The sequence below is a fragment of the Erinaceus europaeus genome, chromosome 11 (genome assembly GCF_950295315.1).
Source record: "Erinaceus europaeus chromosome 11, mEriEur2.1, whole genome shotgun sequence".
In the NCBI taxonomy this organism is placed as follows: domain Eukaryota; kingdom Metazoa; phylum Chordata; class Mammalia; order Eulipotyphla; family Erinaceidae; genus Erinaceus; species Erinaceus europaeus.
The window spans coordinates 58,763,282-58,783,957 of NC_080172.1; the positions used below are offsets into that span (position 1 = coordinate 58,763,282).

The following is a 20,676-nucleotide window of genomic DNA, read 5'->3' on the forward strand; positions in this document are numbered from 1 at the left end:
TGGAGCTGTGCAAGGACCAAGTCCTAGTGATAACCTTGGTAGCAAAAAAAATAAAATAAAATAAAATGACATTTACAAAAAATCATTTTGGAGTTCCTGGGCATTTAATGAAAAACAAACAAACACATTCCATTAACTGAAGGAATTCTCTTTCTGCTCCATGATCTAGAGAGGCAGCTCTTCCCAGAGAGCACCTAGGAATCCAGGAAAAGGAAAGGAAGAATGGAATATTACCCTCCAACACAGATCTATCTGAAAGAACCATTCAGAACTGCCCTGACCCTGTAAATCTTGACAACAAAAGGAAACTATATCCTCTCCAATGAGTATATTGAGACAACTGAGGCCACGTTATCTAAACATTTCCTGTGCTTGCGAGATTCTATTTCAGCCAATTTTACTTCCAACTTCCAAGCTCAGATTGGGATCTGTCCAGGCTCAAGTATGCCTGCTTGGGTATGAGAGAAAGCTGAAATAATGCAAACCACAGAGCACCTCTATCCCTCCAGATGGCCCAGGGAGGCCAAGTGCCACCCTTTCAATGACTCACTCACCCAGCCTGGCCACATCTACTCTGGTTGGGACAGATGTGGTCTCTGCCACCTTGTGCCAGCTCCTGTTGTGCCCGGGTACCCAGAGTGCCACGTGGCAGTAATAGTAGCCAGAGTTCTCTTTGCTAGCATCTCGGAGCAGCAGATGGTAGGAGCGTGCGTCAGGGTGGCTCAGAGCAACATGAGCCGAGCTGTGCACCAGGGAGTTTCGGTCCAGTCGGGCCAGCATGTGGGCACCAGGCAAGGTGCTGTCAGGTATCCTGCTGAAGTACCACGTCACCTCCACTTGCAAGTCATCTGCTCGGTCTGTTGTGATGTTGCAGGGCAGGTCTAGTTCCTTTCCTTCAGCCACAGACAGATTCCTGGACACGGCAGCACGGAGAGCTTGGAAATGAAAAACCAATGTGTGAGATGATCTGGAAGATGCTTACCACTTCCAGCCCTCTGTTCTCATTAGATCATTTTCTCTTAGATGCTACTGACAGCATCAGAGTGAAAAGGCTTTGTGGTAGAGAGCTCATGCTACTATATTCAAGTCTCTGGTCCCCACCGGCAGGGGGAAGTTTTAAAAGCAGTGAAGCAGTGCTGTAGGTCTCTCGGTGTCTGTCTGTCTGTCTCTCTCTCTCTCCCTCTCTCCCTCTCCCCTTTCAATTTCTCTTTGTCCTCTCAATTAAATTAAATTTAAAAAAAGAAATAAGAAAAAATGCTTTGCATAGTTTTAGTTTAAGTGCTTGTGAAATTTATTGAACAAATCAATGAAGCATAGCAAATGTCTTCTTTCCATTTCATCAAAAATAAGAGAGCTGTGGGGACAGAAGAAGAGTCACTCTGTGAAGCATACACTTTACCAAGTGCAAACCCAGGTTCAAGCCCCTGGTCACAAAATCGGAGCACCTGCATGGGAGAAGCTTAACAAGTAGTAGAGCAGGACTGCAGGGTCTCTTCTCTTATACCGAATGTAAGTATCCCCTCTCTCTCTCTCTCCCCCCCCCCCCCTCTCTCTCTCTCTCTCTCTCTCTCTCTCTCTCTCTCTCTCTATATATATATATATATATATATATATAATGTTGACAGCAGTAGAACTGAGCAGGCTTTAACCCTGATGGGAAAACAAACAACAAAAATAGTAATAGAGAACTTCTGGAGACATGGTTATGAAGTAGCAGCTGTCGCATTTTTGCTCTCCCAGATCAACTAGGAAAAACCAAGAAAATCACCTGAAAACTCATCAAAATATGACCACGATCCTTTCAAACTCAGTAAGCCACAGCTAAGTACAGATTTGTATGGCTCATGTACAGGAAGAGGGTGAGGGAGCAATTGTGGGTCTAAAAGGCTGTATTCAGGGACAGCTGGCACCAGACTGGCAGCTGAGGAGCACCACTTCCAGGTCTGAGTTAAAGAAACGATGGTTTAGGGGCCAGATGGTAGCACACCTGGTTAAGCACACACTCTACAGAGCTTAAACCTGGGTTTAAGCCCCTGGTCCCCACCTGCAGGTGGAAAGCTTTGTGATTAGTGAAGCAGTGGTGCAGGTGTCTCTCTCCCTCTTTATCTCTCATATTCCTCCAATTTCTCTGTCTCTATCCAATAAAAAAAGAAAGTTAAAAAACAATAATAATAGCAAATGTTTTTTATACACACACACATATATATGCCACACACTGTTCTGTGTGCTTTTTAAATACAAATCTTCAAAACACCCTATGAGGTAGGTATTATTATTAGCTCCATTCTACTGACTTGAAAACCGAAGCCCAGAGAAACTAAGTAACTTATCCAAGATCACACAGCTAATATGTGGCAGAGCCAGGATTCATATCCAGGCTATCTACCTGAAGGAAGTTTGCTCTGAACTGTCACACTATTGTTAAAAAAAAAAAAAAAATCTGTTGAGCATGGGCAAAAGTGAAATCACACTTTTTCCATGGGCATGATAAGACTTGTGTATTGTTACAGAGAAAGGCCAATTCAGTTATAACTGGCACATACAGCCACTGGGGGAATATGTGCTGGAGGGTGAAACCAACTTCTTGGGCAAAGAAGGGAAAATCCTAAACAAAAGGAGCAGGAAAGACCAGCCCGTGAGTCAAGTCTTCACAATGCAGTCTCCTCTCCTCAGCATCGTTAGATATACCCACCTTCAAGTCAAGCATTATGCACACAGTCTAAAGCCCAGATGCAATGATTTTCAGATTATCCATGCCATTGCCCTCTCTCAGTCTTGCGGATAATGAGAAGGTAACTATATTTAGATGTAGCACTGAAGTATTTGGTGTCACAGTCTCTGGGCAGATCTGGTTTCAGCAATGCATTCTCCTGTCAATGCTTTTTACACAGAAACATTTTTCTTTATGCAGAGAATTTTTTAAAAGGAGTTAAACATCTGTATTCAGGGCAGAAAAACATTCAACTTGTAATGCTCTGGGAACTACTTAAGAGGAAATAAAGCCAGTACCCCCAAAGATTGGAGTAGAGACACTGTACTGGTTTCACGGGAGCCACTTAGCATTGACCATTGCCACCCAAAATTGCTCAGTATACAGCGGATATACAGCTCAGAAATGGCCCAACCCCAAAGTCCAGGAGATTTGGGCACACTACTTTCATAAGACTACTTCCAAAGTCTGCTGATGTTTCAAACATACAGCCAAACTTTAAGATCCACCTTGGTGAAGACGGAAAACAAAGGTACAGGTAAGCATTTTCTTAAAAAACAGGAATTTCAACATCTAATTTTTCGCCTCCACTCATCCTCCGAATTTTTCTTCCTTCACCCCTTTTAAAGAGACCAAAAGTAATCTAAAGGTATCAGGAAGGAGAACTGAAGAGGTAGGCAATGCACTGTGACCAAGTGCATGCAGACAGTTAACTCTTGGAGCTGAGGAGACAGACAGCATAGTGTTTATGTAGTAGCAGACTTTCGTGCCTGAGGGTCCTGGTTTCTTCCATGGTACCATCATAAGCCTGAGTTGAGCAATATTCTGGTTAAAAAATATATTGAATAATAAACTTTAAACTATCCATTCTGTGGTAGAAAAAAAAAAACTAGTGTGTTACTCTGTCATTTTTCTCTCTGCAATTCTGTCATGTCATTAGCCAGAGTTCTCACACATTTTCAACTAGGAGGGTTCACTATGGGAGGAAAGGATGGAAAGAACTGAAGGAGAAACAGAGGTATAAGAACCAGTGCTTTTAAGAGAGATCTCAGACAACACCTGTGGGGCACTAAACCTTCTACTAGATCCAGAGTTAAACACCAAGACCTATACTAAGCAGACCACTTCCATCTGGGGGTACTGCCATGTAGGTTACACAGCTTCACCACTTTGGCTGCTTTGTGCTGCTTCTAATGCAGTGAGGATAGTTAAGAAACCAGCTATTGGGGCTGGGCAGTGTCACACCTGCTGAGTACACACAAGATTATGCTCAGTGATTCAGGTTCAAGTCCTCAGTCCCTCAGTCCCTACCTGTAGGGTGTAAGCTTCACAAATGGTGAAGCCTTTCTTTCTCTTTCCCTCTCTTTTTTGTTTTGTTCTTGTTTTTATTGCCATGAGGGTTGTCTTTGGGGCTTGGTGACAGCACTATGAATCCACTGCTCCTGGTGGCCATTTTTTCCTCTTTTCCTTTTTCCCCCCCCCCCCCTCTTTTATTTGATAGGACAAAGAGAAACTGAGAAGGGAAGGGGAGGTAGAGAGGGTGAAAGAGAGACACCTGTAGATCTTTTTTTCACTGCTTGGTGAATCATCTCTGCTGCAGGTGGGGAGCAGGGGCTCAAACCCAGGTTCTTGCTCATCGTGCAATGTGCACTTAACCAGGTGCACCACTGATCAGCCCCTCTCTCTCCCTATGTCCTCTTTACCTCTCAATTTCTCTTTGTTCTATCAAATAAAATAGTTGGCTTCTTTCCTTTTTTTAAAATTTATTATCATTATGCACTGGATAGAAACAGCCAGAAATCGAGAAAGTAGGGGGGAGATAGAAAGAGAAACACCTGCAGCCCTGCTTCACCACTTGGCAAAGCTTGCCCCCTGCAAGTGGGGATCAGGGGCTTGAACCTGGTTCCTTGCACACTGTAACGTGCGCACTCAACCAGGTAAGCCACCATGCCTCTCCAGCTTCTTTCTTCCTTTTAAAATTTTTTCTAATCCTGGGACTCTGACCCCAATAGAAGTCAGATGCTTTCATATCATATTATGATTGTTGCAGATATTTTTAATTTATTTATTAGTGATTTACAAATGTTGCAAATATCTTGAAATATTATTTACATTCATCACCACTTGGAAATTATATTTGTTGTTAGGCCTGCCACTATATCTTATTATTTAATGCTTTAATAAAGCACAATATGACTATGTAACTAATTTGTTTTAAAAATATTTTGATTACTGTTTCAGCATAATTGCCTTCCTTTGTCATCCCATGCATTATATAAATAAAAATGTATTAATTCTGAGAAAGGGTCTGTAAGTCGTCAAAGATGCCCATGACACTGAAAGATAATGAACCTCCAGTCTCAGGTATGAGTCAGATGCTATTACCTACTGACTAGTGCAGGGTACAGTCTTACAAATGGATTTTGTGGCTCCTCTGAAATAAACAGTATCTTTAGGATTTAAATCCCAGTCTAAAAAGGTTGACTTGCTGGAAGTCTGTAACTCTCAATCCCCCTGCCCAACAACGAGTACAGTTATCTGATGTGAGCTTACTACCAGGGGTTTCTTAGGACAGAAACCAGAGAAATTCTTTCTATAAAGGAAAGTGGCCTGAGTCCATATAGACAGTCCATATGCAATTTTCTTTTCTCTTTCTTTATTTTCCTTCAGGGTTATTGCTGGGGCTTGGTACTGGCACTACAAGTCCACCACTCCCAGTGGCCTTTTTTTTTTCTTTTCCATTTTTTCCCCCATTTTATTTGCTAAGACAGAATGAACTTGAGAAGGGAGGGGGGAGAGAGAGGAGAAGAGAGAAAGACAGACACCTGCAGACCTGTTTTACCACTCATGAGGCATCCAGGCTGCAAGAACCTTGGTTCTTGTATGGATCCTTATGCATGGTACTATGTGTACTTAACTGGGTGTGCCACCACCAAGCTCATCTCTCTCTCTCTCTCTCTCTCTCTGTCTTTCTTGACAGAGAAGACAGAGAGAATGTGAAAGAGACCAAAGCACAGAAGTTTCCTTCAATGTGGTAAGGGCTGGGCTTGAACCTGGGTCACACACATGGTAAAGTAGCACATTATCCAAGAGAGTTATTTCATTTGCTCACTCCCTTCCCTCCCCTCCCCTCCCCTCTCCTCCCTTTCCTTCTTACCCCACTGCAAAGCATTGCTCAGTCCTGGCTTATGGTGGTGTTGGGGATTGAACCTGAAATCATTGGTGGCTCAGGTATGAAAGTCTTTTCGCATAGCCATTATGCTGTCTCCCCAGCCCCATATGCAACTTATGCAGCCAGGGGGACAAGACTGAGTGTGACAGGTAGCCCCTGTCACAAGAATTTTCACAGAGATTGAAGCATTGAAGTTCTGCTTTTGCCACCCACTTTTAGCAAAATCTAGTTTTTTCATGATGATGCAACATCAGAGTAAAATGCTCAGGATGGTATCACTTGCAGTGGAAAGAATACATCCCATGTGTGTGGTTTCCTGCCTGCCTTCTCATCTCAGCTGGAGCAGCAGCACACCCATGACTATGCTCAAGAAATGAGTCCAGGTGTTCCCCTTTCACAAAAGAGGAGACAGCCACAACAGTAGTGAAGTACTCTGTGATCTTGGGATGTCAGACCCAGAAAGCCAGGTACACCTGGTCATCCACAGTGATGACACTGCACTGTGACAGTCTCTTGATGCTCTGTTTCTGTGGAAGTCAGAAACTCCACAGGGCCTGTAATGGCCCTCAAGCACTTCTGATTTCTGGACCTGCATGAGCTGGGGACTTGATAGGCTCTCTGAGGATGCTTTAAGAGCACAGAGTTAATAATAGTTGGTTCTTCTTCCACATATGTTTCTCTTTGATTGTTACGGTTTTTCTAAAAATGCACAGATTAAACTGTATTTTCTTAAATTTTTCCGTCGTAGGAGAAGGGAGAGGTTTTTTTGTTCATTTAAAAAGGCTGGTTCAGGACTGGATAGGTAGCACAGTGGTAGTGCATAGGATTTGGATGTGAAAGGTGCTAGATTTAATCCCTAGCACCACCAAAAGTCAAAGCTGAATAGTTCTCTGGTTAAACCACAAAATATTAGCAGCCCAGCAGGTAGCACAGTGACTAGAATATTGGATCTAAAAGCATGAGGTCATAAGTTTGGAAACCAGCACCGCATGTGCCAGAGTGATGCTATGGTCCTCCCTGTTCTCTCTCTCATCTTTACCTTTCAAGTTAATAAATACATCTTTAAAAATTAATTAATTAATTAGTAAATGGCTAGCTTGCAGATGACAAGGCAGGGGCTTCTTGTAGAGCTAGCTGTCCCAAAGGAGTGGGATGCATCACACAGCAAACAAGAAAGCCCCGTCGAGAGGCCTCTGTGCCCAAGAGGGAATGGTGGAGGCATGAATGGTGGTAAAAGGCATGTTTGCAGCATCCAAGTGCAAGGAGAAACTTGAGTTGGGATGAGCCAGATGTTTATCTCCAAAATCAGCTAGCTAGCAAAGACAAAGGCAGAGATTCCAAGGATGCCAAAGTCAAGCCACGGTTGAAGAGCAGAGGGATAGCTACACCCAAATACCCTCTGAACATCAGCCTGGACCTCTATTCCAGCAGAAGGACTTAATCTTTGAGGTGGGGGGCAGTTTGGAATTGCATGTTATCTGTATCACTGTCTGAATTTAGAGCAAAAACAGAATTTTGGGGGATTTATAAAATAATTTATATAATCATCTAATTTATCTGATTTGTATAATTTATAATATGCTATAATTTTACAGCCCCACAGTGTAGAGCTATAGGTACATAGTATAAAAAATGCACCTCCCCAAACAATCAGGACCACCCTGACCCTCACCACTTTACCCAGGACTCAGTTAAGAAGCACAAGTCGGGGACCAGGTAGTAAGGATCCTGATTGGCATAAGGATCCTGGTTTGAGCCCACGGTTCCCCACCTGCAGGAGGGGGGCTTCACAAGAGGTGAAGCAGGTCTGCAGATATCTATCTGTCTCTCCCCTTCTCTGTCTTCCCTTCCTCTCTCGATTTCTCTCTGTCCTATCCAACAACAATAACAACAACAACAACAAATGCAACAATAAAGGCAACAAAATTGGGAAAAATGGCCTCCAGGAGCAGAGGATTCATGGTACAGGCATGGAGTCCCAAAAATAACCCAGGAGGCAAAAAAAAAAAAAGGAAAAGGAAAAGGAAAAGAAGAGGAGAGGAGAGGAGAGGAGAGAAAAGAAAAGAAAAAAGAAAAGAAAAGAAAAGAAAAGAAAAGAAAAGAAAAGAAAAGAAAAAAGAAAGAAGTACGAATCTTAGAGGCCAGGCAGTAGCACAGTAGGTTAAACACACATGGCAGGAAGTACAAGGACCAGCATAAGGATAGCAGTTCGAACACCCAACTCCCCTCCTGCAGGAGGGTAGCTTCACAGGTAATGAAGCGGGTGCAATGGCAACAGTAACAACAGCAATGACAACAAGGGCAACAAAATGGCAAAATGGCCTCCAGGAACAGTGGATTTGTAGACACTAAGCCCCAGCAAAAAAGCACAAGTCTTGTCAGGTAAGGGCCAGACTCTTGCCTAGTTCTTTACATGTCTGGTCAATAAAAAAAAAAAAAAGACACAGTTTACAATCCACACTGTCCACAGCTCACTTACCTGTAGGCTGGATCACCACAGTGGCCACCTCCACAGCTTTCTCCTGAATTTCTTGCCAGATGCCCCGCTCCCCGATCCACTCGCTGACCACACACCTGTAGGAACCCTGGTCGGCGGACAGTGCGCGGGACACAGAAAGCAGGTAGCCGTTGCTGCCCACAGTGTCCAGGCGCACGTCTCCAGAGTGGTAGCGCTGCTCGTAGCCTGGACCTGCATGGAATTTGCCCTCATGGGTCAGGGAGAGCACACTGCGCCGAGAAGGGCCACGCTGCAGCTCCCACAGCAGCGCCAGGTGCGTGTGCAACGGGGAGGCAGTGGATGCTGAGCAGCGAAGCTCGAAGGGCTCACCCTCGCGCAGGCTCAAGCTCCGGGAGGACTGTGGGCTGGCGCCCAGATGCAAGGCATCCGCCAACACTATGAGGGAGAAAACATAACATTAGCAGGTTTCCTGGCACCCAAACCATCCCAGAGCTCACTAGGAGGCCCTTCTGGTCTTGAGTCATGAGCAGAACCAGAGACAACTATCTCCTTCCCAGCTCGGTCCTAATCTTCACATAGGCATGCTTTCTCACTACAACACATCTAAGCTCTGAGCTGATTTGACACTGGAAAAAGGAGGACGCCTTCTTACAACATGAAAATCTCAAATCTCATCTGCTAGTCTTACCTTTAGACTCCTGATCATTAAACAATTTGTTCTGCTTTATATTTTAATGCTTTTCAGCCACTAAGTTACAGATGCTACCATGATGCCAACCTGACTTCCCGGGGCAGATGACTTCACTAATCTGGAACCCCACCTCTCCAGAGCCCTGTCCCACTAGGAAAAGATAGAAACAGTCTGGGGGTATGGATGCAGTTGTCACTGCCCATGTCCAAAAGAGAGGCAATTACAGAAGTCAAATCTCCCATTTTCTGCAACCCATAAAAAATTTTTGGTTCATACTCCTAGAGGGATAAAGAATAGGGAACCTTCCAATAGAAGGGACAGGATACAGAACTCTGGTGGTGGAGACTATAAGGAATTGTACCCCTCCTATCCAACAGTATTGTCAATCATTAATAAATCACTAATAAAAAATTTTTTAAAGGGAAGAGACCTTGATAAGACCCCATTTTAAAACTAAGCATTGACTACTTCCCTTGGGGATTGATGACTAGGGGATGAACTTGTCATTCTTCTTTTTTTTTTTATAAGAACTCTTTAAAAAATGTTTTTTTATTTATTATGACATAGAGACACAGAGAAATTAAGAGGAGTGGAGAAGATAAAGAGGGAAAGAGATAGAGAGACACTTGCAACCTTGCTTCACCACTTGTGAAGCTTTCCCCCCAGATGGAGACCAGGGACTTGAACCTGGGTCCTTACACACTGTAATGTGTGTACTTAACCAGATATGCTACTATCTAGCCCCACATTTGTCATTCTTAAGCAAAGCACTGTATACCACTCTTGTGTTTTCGGTTTCCTCATCTCTGAAAAAGAGGTGACAGCTGGATTCAGCCAAAGGAAACAGATGGTTCAACAAGTTGGAAATGAGCTGGTCCCAGGCCAGGACAGGCTTTCAGCAATTGTGATAACAACTGGTGAACACTGTCAAACAGCCACCTAGTTAGGACACAGGGCTAGAGTAGAGAGCCCAAGGAATCTTCTAGGACTCCTCGGGAGGCAGAAACATGGCTCGAGATCTCTGGATACAGTGCCCAGGAAATATCCCCAATTACCTGCAGTCTAGGAACTGGGCAAGACATCTTGACTCTTGGCTATTTATTCTATTAAGGTCACCTTGGAAAAGGGTAAGTAGGCTCTTCCATTAGAAAGAATTGGGCAGGGATTAAGGAAGTGCTGGTGAGTGCCATGTAGGGAGTACATTTGGGGCTTGAGCCCAGGTTCTGGCGCACTATAATGTGTGCTTTCAAGTCAGTGCACCACTGTCCAGCCCCATATCTTTACAAGGACACAACTCAAAGACCAATTTCCACTACAAAATGAATAGGACAATCCATTGACAGAATGTATATATCAGGGGGTTGGGTTGTAGCTCAGCAGGATAAGCGCACATGGCACAAAGTACAAGGACTGGCATTAGCATCCTGGTTCAAGTCTCCAGCTTCCCATCTGCAGGGAGGTTGCTTCACAAGCTTTGAAGCAAGTCTGCAGGTGTCTATTTTTCTCTCCCCTTTTCTGTCTTCCCCTCCTCTCTCGATTCCTCTCTGTCCTATCTAACAACAATGACATCAATAACAACAACAATAACCACAACAACAACAAAAAACAAGGGCAACAAAAGGGGAAAAATAAATAAATAGTAAAAACTTAAAAAAAAAGAATTTATATATCAGTCTGTGAGCTGGGCTACTATGACTTGGTTTTCAAAGCCAGCAGTCTCTCAGGGCACAGAGGAAGAGTTTGAAGACTCCTTAAGTTGAAGGTCAGAGAGACCATGGATTTGCAGAACAGCTGTGACAGGCCCTATCTGGGTAGCACGCCAAGTCTCTTCATGGTCATCCATTTGCTTTCCTGACCAAGGAGTGCCTCTTTCCACTCCTGCCTTCAAAAGACTGGAGAAGGGAGCCGGGCGGTGGTGCAGTGGGTTAAGCGCACATAGTGTGAAGCTCAAGGACTGGCATAAGGATCACGGTTCAAGCCCCTGGCTCCCCACCTGCAGGGGAGTCGCTTCACAGGTGGTGAAGCAGGTCTGCAGGTGTCTATCTTTCTCTCCCCTGTCTTCCCCTCCTCTCTCCATTTCTCTCTGTCCTATCCAGCAACAATAACAGCAATAACAATAACAACGACTATAAACAAAGTCAACAATAGGGGAAAAAATAAAGTTTCTAAAAAAAAAAAAACTGGAGAAGAAACAGTATAGCACAAGGGCTGGGGCAGGGGTATTCTGTCTCCAACTCCTGGATTTGAGAATACCAGGAAGACAAGTATGCATCTGACCTATGGAGGTGGAACATGACTTACCAAAGTTTAGTTTTGTTTTGCTTTTCTCTAAATGGACATATTTACCTTTTCTGTAGGAATAAGAGGTAATGAGAGAGGCAGATGAGATGTTTTAATATCTACATATGGACATGGCTATTTAAGCCCTTTATGAGTCGAATGGGGACACAGTCCCTGAGATCTGATAAGATCTACGAATCCATATGGAATCAATGCATGCATGAATCCCCTTTTTCTGTTCTCATGTATACCTTCTGTTTTCCTGATCATTGAGTACACTCTTGCCATGATGTAAATTCTTTTTGGAATACAGCAGGTTGCAAATAAATGCATAATTAAGTCATAACAATAATAATGTTTCTATTTTGCCAGCCCCAAATTAAAATGGTTTATTCTTGTTCATTTACTAATTAGCAGTACAATTTTAGGCAAGTAATTAACCTACGTTCCTCTACTTTCTCATGTGTAAATTAGAGAAATATCCTGCCCTTTCTTCTCCATCAGGTTCAAATAAAGTGTGTGTAAATCAAATAGAAACAGGAAATAGAAAAAATAAATAACTCAAAATAAAACCTCAACTAGGGGGGTTGAGTGCACATGGCGTGAAGCGCAAGGACTGGCGTAAGCCCCTGGCTCCCCACCTGCAGGGGAGTCGCTTCACAAGCGGTGAAGCAGGTCTGCAGATGTCTATCTTTCTCTCCCCCTCTCTGTCTTCCCCTCCTCTCCATTTCTCTCTGTCCTATCCAACAACAATGACAATAGTAACAATAATAATAATAACCACAACAATGTTGAACAACAAGGGCAACAAAAGGGAAAAAACTGGCTTTCAGGAGCAGTGGATTCGTGGTGCAGGCACTGAGCCCCAGCAATAACCCTGGAGGCAAAAAAAAACCCCAAAAACAAATAGCCAAACATTAAAGGTATGATTGTTTACATAGCCAGGACAACAAATTGACATGGTGCATATCATTGCTTCTCTGATCCCTCCTTTGTCCAATAGGATAAAAACTTCTTCACCTGATTAAAGGGAGGAGACAGGCTGTGCGGTCCCACTCAGCTATGAGTTGGATTCATGGGACAATGATGGAGTCTCACCATGGGCCAAGTTATTTGTGCCTAATGAGTCCAGTTCCTGGCTCTATCACATGTCAGGTTTATAGGAATAACTTCAACACTCAAATCCGTCTGAGTGGTTCCAGTGAAGTGTCTGAAACAGACACTTCACTGGAACCACTGGAACCACTCAGACAGATTTGAATATAGAACAGACACTTCACTGGAACCACTGGAACCACTCAGACAGATTTGAGTGTTGGAAGTTATTCCTATAAACCTGGGCAATATTATCATCACCATCACATTCAGAGAGGGCTTAACCTGGCACTCTCCTGAGACTTTCCATATAAAAGCTCATCCGGCCTCACAACCTTTAAGGGAGACACGTGTTTTGGGTTCTATGAGAGATTAAGCCCAGAGCCAGTCCAGTGGGAAACATGGACCCTAAGGCTGTTGCTGCTTTGCATGGAAATGGCTGAGCTATGAAACGTTCCCAGAGCTGACATGTGATACAGCCAGGAACTGGACTCATTAGGCACAAATAACTTGGCCTATGCTGACACTCCATCATTCTCCCATGAATCCAACTCATAACTGAGTGGGACCGCACAGCCTGTCTCCTCCCTTTAATCAGGTGAAGATGTTTTTATCCTATTGGACAATGGAGGGTTCAGAGACCTGGAACACCCAGAGTTAAGTGGCAGAAGAAAGTCCGACTCCTTGGGCCAGGTAGTAGTGCACCTGCTTGAGCATACATGCACAAGGATCTGAGTTCAAGCCTGCGGTCCCCACCTGCCAGGGTGAGGGGGACTTCATGAGTGGTGAAGCCATATTGCAGGTCTCTTTTTCCCTAACTCCCCCTTCTCTCTCAATTTCTCTCTGTCTCACTATCTGCCAGCTCCCTCTCAACTCCTGTCTCTGTCCGATAAATAAATATTTCAAATTAAAAGAAAAAAAGTCTGACCTCCTAGCACAATGTACAGATCCTTTCCCCACCCCCATACATACACAATTCATTTGGATGTAGCTACCTTTAATCTGCACTGTATCCTCATAGTTGCCCTGAACGGTGGCGTCTGTGCTGGGGGTGGAACATTTGTAGTAGCCTTGGTCGGAGGGCTGCACGTTTTGGATGTGCAGCTCCACAGCATCATTGGAAGTTCTCCGCAGCAGGATCTCACCCCTCTGCAGGCGTTCCCGGTACTGTGGCGCAGGGAAGCCCGCCTCCCATGTACTGGCCAGCTCCACATAGCTGCTCCCCAAAGGCGAGAAGCTCCAGTCGAAGTTTTGCTCACTGGGGCCGTCATAGTCACTGACATTGCAGGGGATCACCAGTTCGGTGCCCACTACCCGCACCAGGGTCCCTGTGGGGACTCTCACCACACGCCCTCGGCAGACAGCTTCAAAGGAAAGAAGAGAGATAGGGCTTTAATCACACAGGTGACAAGCTCAGGTGTGCTTCTGGGCATGCAGCAGATATGTGGCATCAAAGTCCATGGGGGGAATGGCTGGCAGAAGGAGTTAATCTCCTCCCTAGACACAGGAGTACACCCCAGAAACAAGGATGTCCTCACACAACTGTTTCCCATGAGAGTCATCGAGGAAGGTAAGTACTTTAAAAAAGCAGGTTGAACATCCATTTGAACAGCTCCTTCCCTCCCGTTTCTATGTAATATCCCACCATCACTCAAAAGTGCTGTTGAAATAACGCAGGAGGTTTCATGTGCAAGAAAGGGCAAAGCTAACCAAGTATTTACACTTCTGCCCAGTCTGTATCCACACTCCCTCTTCCCAAGAGACCATTCCCAGGGGGTCCCCAGACCTGAGCTATGAGGATGGATGCCAACTTGCAGATCCTCGAGCAGCCGGCTAATAAAATGATTTTACCCTGGTTATCTGGTGTTGCCTATAAATTAATTTGAAAATATCATGACTCTACCAATTATTAATTTTCTATTTTCTGGCTCATTTCCTTCTCTCCACTCTGTCTCTAATCTATGTTCAGAATGAGAGCAGGGAGGCAGAGAGAAAGAGGCCTCTGGCTGGTTGCTGGGCATTGCCAGGAATGCAGTAACTCTTGTCCAGTGGGCAAAGCCAAGAGTTCACTGGCATTTTCTGCCCTAAGAGCACAGGCCTCTGGCAGGAGTTCTAGGACCATCACTTTCAAATCTGTAAGATGTCTTCATTGCAGTGAACTTCACGCTTTTGCAGCACATTTATTGTCTGTGCTTATTTCCAGCCTGGATCAAATGAATGTGTATAACCTCTTCTTGACAGTCTAAGAACAGGTGTAAGGGATGTAGGGCAAAGGGATGTAAGGCAAAGCATACGCTCCGAAGTCAAGAAACTCTAAGGGATGTAGGGCAAAGCATATGCTCTGAAGTCAAGGAACTCAGGCTTAAATTTGAAAGACTTACAGCTTGGAAGGTGGTGCAGTAGACACAGCATGCATGAGGTCCCAAATTTGATCCTTAACATCACATGTGCTAGAGTGATGCTCTGGTTATTATTCCTTCTCTCTCTCTTTTACACACACACACACACACACACACACACACACACACACACACACACACACAAATAAATCTTTAAAAGTAAATCCATAAATCTAAGAGATGCACCTCCCTTAGCTTTGGCTTCCTCAACTATAAAACAGGTCAAGAAAGGCTCACTGAGACGCTGAAATAGAATTCCATGCCAAGGGTCAGCTGTGTCATAGCAGTTCAATACAACAGGCACTTGTATTACTTACTTTCAATTTTATCACTTATTAGGGGTTGAATTGTGCCCCTTCACTATGCCCCCAAAATGTATATGCTGAAACTCTAGCCCATAGGGCCTCAGAATGTGACCTGATTTAGGGAAGTAGCTGAATTAATGAAGCAACATTGGCATAGGGTAAGCTCCTCATCCAAGCAATGCTGTCCTTCCAAAAGGGAAAGCTGGACGCGTAGAAGCACACTGAGAAGACACTGTCTGAATGCAAAGAAAGAGGGGGTAGGCAATGTGTCTACAAGTTGGGAGTGACAAGGGTCACCAACAGACTCCCAGAGGTTAGTGGTGAGGCGAGGGACAACTTCTCCCTGCCATCTCCAGATAGCTCATCTCCAGAAATGACAGAAGACACATCTCTGCTGTGGAAGTCTTGCAACTACTGGTACTTTGTCCCAACAGCCCTTGCAACCTCAGACACCACTGCTACTGGGGTGGGAAATGGTTTCCTTCATTTTTTTCAAGCTCCAGGTAGCCACTACTTCCCTGGTCAGCACATATTGGCTTGCAGACCTCCTCTAGGACAAACTGATCACAATCATCCACTCTACTTCCTTGGCCAGGCTTAGGAAGGGATTTTTTTTTTTTAAACACAGACTCTTCTCCATTCCTAGCCTTTATCAAAAAGGTTAACAGCTCACCCAGTAGAGTGCACACTTTGCCACAGACAAGGACTCAGGTTCCAGTTCTTGGCACCACATGGGAGCACCAGGCATGATAAGTGCTGTGTTAAGTCTCATCTCTCTCTCCCCCTCTCTAACTCCATCATAAATTAAAAAGAAGGGGACAGGGAAGGAATCATGCAAATGTGAAGTACTGGTACACATAATGATGATGATGATGATGATGATGATGATGATGATGATAACAATAATGATTCAACCAATCTGCCAACAACAGGGTCCTCAGGCAGAAGTTACATCCTCAGTCAAGTCTCTATCTTGTGCTCAGTGAGTAGTGTCTAGGAAACTGATCCAGCTCCTGGTCTTGGCCCTTTAATCCTTCTCCCATGTGTTTCCCAATTTTTACTTTCACTATACAAACCACATATCACTTCACTGGCCAAAAGTCTTTAATGGCTTCTGATCTCCTAGAAGACATGATCTATCTTTCAGACACTTCTACTGCTATCAACCTGGCTCAGGTCACCATCTCTTTCCCCTGAATTATTGCAATAGTCTCCGAACCGGAAACCTGGAATCCATGTTGGCGCTCTGCTCTCAGTACAACAGTCAAAGAAATCATTAAAAACTTTAGGGGTGATAGGACCTTGCCCTCAATGCGGATCAACAATGACAGAGAATGTTCTATCCTCCGAAGGGAGGATGGACAACATACTCTATGTTCCACCTGAGAAAGATGGGTCCTGATATTGAGGCAGCTTGGAATGTTCCTACTCATAACCACAGAATGTGAGCTCAGATCTATAGGGATGCAGAGGTCACATAGGCTCCTAAGCTGAATATGAGCCCCAGATCAGATCAAATCGATGGGGTTTACAGTCAAGAATATTTATACACCTTTCCCATATTTGGGAGCTACTTTCTTCCCTGATCCAGCTTTCTGGTCCTTTTTCTAGCCATGACATCATCTCTCCAGACAATAACTTGGATCCACCTGCATATTAGATGTCAGGCTCAGGGAAACAAACAAAACAAGTATAGTCATGACTCTTTGGAATATAACTAAAATAGGCCCAATAACTATCTACAAAATGGAGACCCCCCCAACTGCAATATTCCAGCCTTTAGATTCATGATTAGTCAACAATTTGTTTGGCTCTATATGTTAACTCTTTTTTCAGCCACCAGGTTCCAGATGCTAACATGATGCCAATCGGACTTCCTTGGGAAGACAACCCCACCATTGTGTCCTGGAGCTCTGCTTTCCCAGAGCACCACCCCACCAGGGAAAGAGAGACAGGCTGGGAGTATGGATCGACCTGTCAATGCCCATCTTCAGCGAGGAAGCAATTACAGAAGCCAGACCTTCCACTTTCTGCATCCCACAATGATCCTGGGTCCATATTCCCATAAAGAATAGGAAAGCTATCAAGATATGGAGTTCTGGTGGTGGGAACTGTGTGGAGTTGTAGCCCTCTTAACATATGTTTGTTTGTTTTTTTGTCAGTGTTTCCTTTTTATAAATAAAAATTAAAAAAAAAAACTTTGGGGGTGGTGGAGGGAGTGACAGCATAATTTTGTATAATTTTTATACAAAAAATTTTCCATGCTTGAGGCTTCACGGTCCCAGGATCAATCCCTAGGGCTACCAAAATCCAGAGCTAAGCAGCACTTTAGTAAAAATGAAAGAAAGAATAAAACACCTTTCAACTGAATGATGCCACTACTCGAGATTAGAAAAGTTTTCTACTCCCTATTTTAGTCATATAAAAGCCAAAATGTCCACAGAGGCCATCAAGACTCATAGAATCTAACCCTCTTTGTTTCTCAAACCTCACACTGGCTCCCTCCACTGTACTTTTGTTGTGCTTTCATCCTAAAGTTTCTTGGATAAGTCAGACTTCCTCCAAACTCAGGATCTTTGCATATCCCCTCAGGAGCTCTTGAAGACACTTTTGGCAAGGCTCTTTTGCTGGCTTCAGACCTCCACTCTAATGTCACCTCTTTAGTGAGGTCTTTCCAGACTACCCTAGCATTGTATGTCAGTCCCACTCTTACTCTTGATGAGGTTTCTTATCACATACTTTGACCATTAGTGATTTCCTGTTTCTTACCACTAGAATGTTCTAGATGAGCAGTGTTATTATTACCAATTTTCTTCCCTGCTGAATGATAATGCCTAGAGCATTATTTGGCACATAGTAATTGTTCAGTAAATATTGGCTTAATGAATGAATGAATACAACACATACAAGATCAGTCATGGTCCCGCCCATAGCTACCATTCCAGCTTAATCTCTGGCCATTCCCCCAGCACATGATGCTAACACTCCAACTAAACCAATGACCCAACATGCTTTGGAAATGTCATACTTTCTCAAGTCTCACAGCCCCTACTTCTAGAAATGCCCTTCTAGCAACTCCCAACCATCTTGCTAGAAGCAGCCCCAGCACCCCTCCTCTGTGAAGCCTCCCTCCATCTCTCTGGGGAAGAGCTGGGTACTCCTGCCTGTGTTCCAACTCATCCTGCTAAAAAGTACCATCAATGCTAGTGATGTTATAGCACCACTGGGAGAAGTAAAGCAGATATGAACATATGCTTGGAAGATCAAATGCTAATCCAAAAAGCTTTAAAAAAAAAAAATTCCTAAGCTGTGCCTTGTATGCAGAACTAGAGTGGCCCCTAACCCATGCAAACCAAGATTTAAAATTCTGGTAACAGAATTTCAGCTTCTAGCAGCAATCTGGTATTTAGCACAGATTCCCTTTAATATTGTTAAATAACAATATCACTTAAAAATAAATATAACTTGTAAAAAAATTAAGCATATGGCACTTTTCAAATCAAAAAAGAATTATCTACATAGACACACATTGCCAATTTTTGTGGAAACCTCTTGCAACAGCTGATAACAGAAGGAAAAAGGAACAAGATTTTCCAAATGCTACAAGCATTTCAAATGAAGAGTCCTAAGCACCCTGGTCTCTGAACTTTATTAGTTTAACTACCCATAAAAATGTCTTTACTGAGTAAAGAGTTTAAATGATGGTTTCATTAGTTTTCAGCAGTCAATATAAGAAAGCTTCATATAAAAAGTATTTATTTTTCAGCCTTAAAATTACTTTTGAGGATACTATTGAATAATAGTATTTACTTGTGCAAATGATTCAATGACATAAGAATCCATGTGACAAAATCCCCATAAAATTTAGAAGCAGAAAAACAAATATCTATTGATGAGTCACATTCTTTAGCCAGAAACAAGAACTATATAGGTATATCCTACCATTCAAATCAGTTATTGATATATGCCCCCGGAATATCTTTAATACTTGAGGCAAAATAAGGACACTTTAATACCACATTAATGCCAAAGCACTAGCAACCTTAATTACTAATCCAGCACTACTTTGTAATGCCTTCATTATATTAGATGTTCTTAAGATTTCTCAGAATGCTCTACCATCTCCTAGCTTCCAAAAAGAATTTCTTTTTAGCCTGGGAGACAGCTCAGCTTGTTAGAGCAACAACTTGCATACTTGTTGCTCTAGAGGACAATATAGTTCAATCCCCAGCACTTCCTTTCACCACAGCTAAACAGTGGTTTAGTTCTCTCTGTCCCTCCTTTCATTCTCTCACGCATGATTAATAGGAAAATAAATAAATACAAGCCTAAGTCTATATAAAAGAAAAATCTAATACAACTATTACTGCTAACTTTATCTCTTTTCTTGATCCCAATTTCCAAGTCCTGTTTTTCCAACATAAACAAAAATCCACATGTCTTTTTTAAAAAATATTTTTTATTTATCGCCTTTTGCTGCCCTTGTTTTACTGTTGTAGTTATTATTGTTGTTGTTACTGATGTTGTCGTCGTTGAATAGGACAGAAGAAATGGAGAGAGGAGGGGAAGACAGAGAGGAGGAGAGAAAGACAGACACCTGCAGACCTGCTTCACCGCTTGTGAAGTGACTCCCCTGCAGGTGGGAGACCCGGGGCTCGAACCAAGATCCTTAAGCTGGTCCTTATGCTTCGCAAAAACATGCGCTTAACCTGCTGCGCTACCACCCATCTCCCCACATGTCTTTTTATACCTCATCTTCAAGGAAATCTGGTATTAAATATGATAGTCAACTAAGAAAATCATTCAGTTTAAACAGCTAGTAAATGTCTCCTCCTCCCACCCCCCTTTCTCTATACCTTCCCCTGCTTTCCCTGCTATCCTGGTACTTCTGACTATTTAACCCTATTTTAAGGTTTTAATTAATATATGTGAATTTCATGGCAAGTTTCCTCAAATTCTTTTCTGGGAAATAAGGAGGTAAATATGGTATACATATCAAAATACTAATAATTGAGATTTCCACATATAGCTATCTGCATAAGGGAATAGTCTGTATCAGATCATTACACACGTAACAGAACAACAACATAAAATGGATACGATACAAGAAACAGCTCATTGAATACACTAGTGAATATTCAGTATATTCCAGATCAAGGTGACAATACCACAGAAACACCCTGAGTATGTCTACTTGGTGTCCACTGCTTTTTCATAAGAAGTTTGGCAGTTTTTTTTTTTTATTATTTAAGAAAGGAGACATTAACAAAACCATAGAATAAGAGGGGTACAATTCCACACAATTCCCATAACCCGATCTCCATATCCCATCCCCTTCCCTGATAGCCTTCCCAGAAGTTTGGCAGTTTTTAAGTGGTGGAGGCCAGACACTAAGTAGAAGCTAGTAGTTTAGTGTTTCTAGCACCTCATGGGGCTAAGAAGCCAACTTCCAAGCCAGGGATGTCAAAAAGTCATAGTTTGAAGAGCCAAGATTCTTAGAAAAATGGCAACAGCCAGAAGCAGCCAGACACACAGCACTGCTTTTCCCCTGAAGGCAAATGACATG

At 43.3% G+C, this 20,676-nt stretch overlaps 1 protein-coding gene across 1 annotated transcript in view; it reads right to left on the minus strand.

Moving 5' to 3' along the window:
- PTGFRN (prostaglandin F2 receptor inhibitor) overlaps positions 1–20,676 on the minus strand; it is a 112,670-nt gene that overhangs the window by 48,794 nt on the left and 43,200 nt on the right. The window contains exons 2-4 of the mRNA XM_016189308.2: positions 13,402–13,770; positions 8,362–8,775; positions 555–935 (exon numbers count right to left, since the gene is read on the minus strand). Of these exons, the coding sequence (XP_016044794.1) occupies positions 555–935; positions 8,362–8,775; positions 13,402–13,770 (1,164 nt within the window). The remainder of the gene's footprint in view (positions 1–554; positions 936–8,361; positions 8,776–13,401; positions 13,771–20,676) is intronic.